Source organism: Microtus ochrogaster, chromosome 15 (assembly GCF_000317375.1).
Source record: "Microtus ochrogaster isolate Prairie Vole_2 chromosome 15, MicOch1.0, whole genome shotgun sequence".
Lineage (NCBI taxonomy): Eukaryota > Metazoa > Chordata > Mammalia > Rodentia > Cricetidae > Microtus > Microtus ochrogaster.
In genome coordinates this window covers 13,249,922-13,253,786 of record NC_022017.1, presented here as the reverse complement: position 1 = coordinate 13,253,786, position 3,865 = coordinate 13,249,922, and the positions used below count along the sequence as shown (strand labels likewise).

General features: G+C 53.8%; 1 protein-coding gene across 1 annotated transcript in view; it reads left to right on the top strand.

Annotated features, from left to right (window-relative positions):
* The first annotated feature begins 1,710 nt into the window (after positions 1 to 1,710).
* Fam83f (family with sequence similarity 83 member F) overlaps positions 1,711 to 3,865 on the top strand; it is a 30,802-nt gene continuing 28,647 nt past the window's right edge. The window contains exon 1 of the mRNA XM_005354170.2: positions 1,711 to 2,217. Within this exon, the coding sequence (XP_005354227.1) occupies positions 1,750 to 2,217 (468 nt within the window). The 5' untranslated portion in view covers positions 1,711 to 1,749. The remainder of the gene's footprint in view (positions 2,218 to 3,865) is intronic.

Genomic DNA, 3,865 nt, shown 5'->3' with positions numbered 1-3,865 from the left:
CCATTGTCACAAACTCTGCAATCTATTTTTTAATTAAAAAATTATCTTACATGTATGGGTGTTTTGCCTGCATTTTTATGTCTGTGCACCACCTGCATTCCTGGTGCCTGCAGAGGCCAGAAGAGAATGTCAGATCCCCTGGGACCTGGAGTTATTGACAGTTGTGTGCCACTGTGTAGGTGCTGGACATTACACCCAGGTCATCTGGAAGAGCATCCAGTGCACTTAACCACCTCTCTAGCCCATGAAGACAATCTAGTCACTCCTTTTTCCCTCAGACCATCAGTGGAGCTGTGGGGTGTAGATCAATGAAAGCCCTTGCCTAGCTTGGCAAAGTACTGAGTTTTATCCCAAGTACAGAGGAGGGAGTGAGGGGAAGAGAGAAGACAGAGTCAGAGACAGAAAGACACAGAGACACAGAGAGAGATGGAGGGAGAGCAAGGGAGTCCTTGACCCCCTCACACACACACCCCAGGTTAAAACCAGGACCCCAACAACCCATGTCCTTTCACAGGAACAGAAAGAGCAAGGGAGGCCACATGTAGGAAAGGGACCTCCTAGACTGCAGAGAGCCTAGTCGTTCCCCCAGCATAGCCTCCCTTTTCTCTGGAGATATAGAAAAGCCTTTATTTCTAGGCCTCAATTTCCTCGTTTGTGAAATGAGGGGGTTGGACTCATTTCTAAAGCTCCTTCCAGCTCCGAGACGCTGTGCTACAAAATCAGAGAAATGTGAACCTTTGGTTGCTATGATCTGAAAATATTTTGAGTGTGGAGAATCAAAATTGTACAGCAGCACACGAACAAAATAATATGTTAATGACTAAGAAGATTGTATTTAATCCAATGGGAGACAGCAGAGCCTCTGGTGGTGCTGTGCACGCGTGTGTCTGTGCTCAGCTTCCTTCCTTGAGCTCAAACATATATTTTGAATCGCTAATATAGTAATCAGGCCTCTGGCAGCCTATCGGGCCCAAACACACGCACACACCACTTCAAATTAAAATGAGGGGCAAATTCACTGCTGCCTGCTTACATCTTTTTTTGTTTGGGTGATTCTTTTAGAAGAAAAATTTTGTAGTGACGGTGTTGAATTGACAGCCCCTGGAGGCCTCTGGTCTCTGAACTGGGACGCGTGGGCGGAGGAATAGGGATTTCATTAGCATCTTTCCTTTCCCACACCAACTGCCCCCTACACAGTCGACACGGTCTCACCCAATAGCATCCACACCCAGACCCTGAAGGCTGGAGGGGTAAGATTACTAAACCCCGCAGGCATCCGGGCCAGAACGTGTGCTCTGGGCCCTGCCTGCGGAAAGATGCGCTTGAACCGGCGGAGGTGAGTCCAGGAGGGTGCCGGATGCGTTAAGGGTCAAGTCGCCGACCTTTCTTGCACCAAGGTGTTGTGGCTGGGAGGTGGGCGTGGCTCGCACGTGGCTCCGACTACGGCCCGGCTCCAAGTTCACTTCCACTCCGGGGCTCGTGTCCCAACCAGGCTAGGTAGGCCAGAGTCGCACGGCGTCGACGGGGTTGCCCCGAGGTCCCCACAAGCGTTGCAGAGGCGGCGGGCGTTCTCTGCCCGACGGCCGCGCCCGCACCGGGGCCCGCCCCGATTGGCCGGCTGGCGGTCGCTGGGCGGGTCGAGGCGGACCTTGCGGCCAGGTGAGGCGCCCCGCCCCTCGACCGCTTCAGGTGCAGCGGTGGGGACGGCAGGGTCCAAAGCCCGGGGTCCCCGGACAGGGCTGGGGCGCCATGGCCGAGTCCCAGCTGAGCTGCCTGGACGAGGCGCACGTGAACGAGAAGGTGACCGAGGCGCAGGCCGCCTTCTACTACTGCGAGCGGCGGCGGGCCGCGCTGGAGGCGCTGCTGGGTGGAGGCGAGCAGGCCTACCGCGAGCGGGTCAAGAAGGAGCGGCTGCGGGACTTCCTCTCCAGCAAGGAGCGCCAGGCCCTCCGCGCCGCCTGGAGCCCCTACGAGGAAGCCGCTGTCTCCAAGGCCGGTGGCAAGGCCAAGTCCAAGGCCCCGGCCGAGCCCAGCGAGTCCCTTGCCTATTGGCCAGACCGCTCGGACACCGAAGTGCCCCCGCTGGACCTGGGATGGACGGACTCCAGCTTCTACCGCGGCGTGAGCCGTGTCACGCTCTTCACCCACCCGCCCAAAGAGGAGAAGGCGCCGCACCTGAAACAGGTGGTCAGACAGATGATCCAGCAGGCCCAGAAGGTAGGCCTCGGCCCTAATCCTGCACCAGTGGGACACCCGCACCCCTCAACCCCACATGTACACCTGCTCTCGCTTCCTGGCCGCTCTCACTATCTTCCGGGAAATGGTCCCCAGCTCACCCTCACCTCGTGGAGCTGGGCTGAGACCTTTTGAAAGATGGATGTGAACGTTTGTGGCAAATCACAAAGCGCTGGACGGATGTTAGTCATTCTTCCTACCGTGTCCGGAGGCGCCGGCGTTGTGTTTATGCGTCTCTGTCCCAGCTTTCCCTCTTGGGCAGTGAGGAGGTTGTGAGGCCCTGTGTTAAACTGGTCTCTCAAAGGGCTTGATCATGACCTGTGCCCAGGGATTTATTTACAAGGTTTATCTTAGGCCATTTCCCTATTTGATCTTCCCAGCCTCACAAAGTGGGTGGTTGGTGTTGATCTCCCTTACCCTCCAACGTCAGGTGAACTTTTCTTGGGAGCCCCTCTCCCCAAAGCGACCGCGTTCTCACATTCTCACCCCTTCCTGGGCTTGGTACTAGAGCCCAAGCAGGCTCGAATGAATGAGGAAAGTTATTTTGAGCTCGCTGTGGCTTGGTCCGGTGTTGGGAGCTCCCACACGGCAGGCACTGGACTCAGCCACTCAGGAAGAGGCTCCTCTTTAGCCCATCTGCTCTGCCTGGGTGTTAAAAGATGTTTCCCAGGAGCCTGGTTAGCATCCCAGTTGGACAGCTGCCTGTGGGGTAGGTGAAAGATTAGTCTTTTCCTCTGTGCCCTTGGGTACTTGGGTAGTTTCCAGGTAAAATGTGGGCTATTGCATTAAAACTGAACTTCAGTTAGTTCTTTAGTATCAGTTTATCCCAAATACTGCATGGGGATACATTGATGCCGAACGTGACTCTTTGTTTGCCTGGATTCAGATTTAATGGGACAGCCTATGCTTTTACTTGCCAAACACTGCGCAGTGATATTCTTTGATCACAGGTGTTTATTGTGTTGGGGTATCCGGCACATAGGGGTGTCAAAGGATATCTTTGGGGAGTTTGTTCTCTCCGTCTGCCATGTGGGGTCTAGAAGTTGGATTCAGGTAGTCAGGCTTGGTGGCAAGACCTTTCACCACCTGAGCTGCCTAGTCAACCCTTCACAGGGATTTCTTAAGCCACATTCAACAGTCCTTGCTGTCCAGAGGCTTGGGTTCACTGTTCGTATTCAACTTCACTAGTGTAATTAGAGCCATCTTTTTCCTGGAGGCCGAACAGGAGGATGCTAGAAGGGCAGTGAGGGGCTCTTCTTCCTGGGAGTGACCTAGGCTTGGGCTAAGGTGGGTTGCTGTTGCCAGAGGAAAAGCTAGCTCTTCACTGCCCGGACTTCCACTTTCCTTCTAGAATAATTGTTCCTTGTCCGACTGCACTGTGCTGAAGAAAAAGGCAAGGCTGGATACAAAGAAAAAAAAGAAAAGCAAAAGGAAGTGGGTGACAGTGCTGGGCAGCAGGTTTTGCTGGGGTCAAAGGTCAGGACTCATGATGTATTATTACAGCTGGAGGGAGCTGTAATATTCACCAAACTTATTTACTTAGTGTTTGTGACACGTCACCCATTGCGTTAGTGACTTTCTCATTTGCTTAAAAAAATATCTATTATTTGTGTGTGTGTGTGTGAGTGAG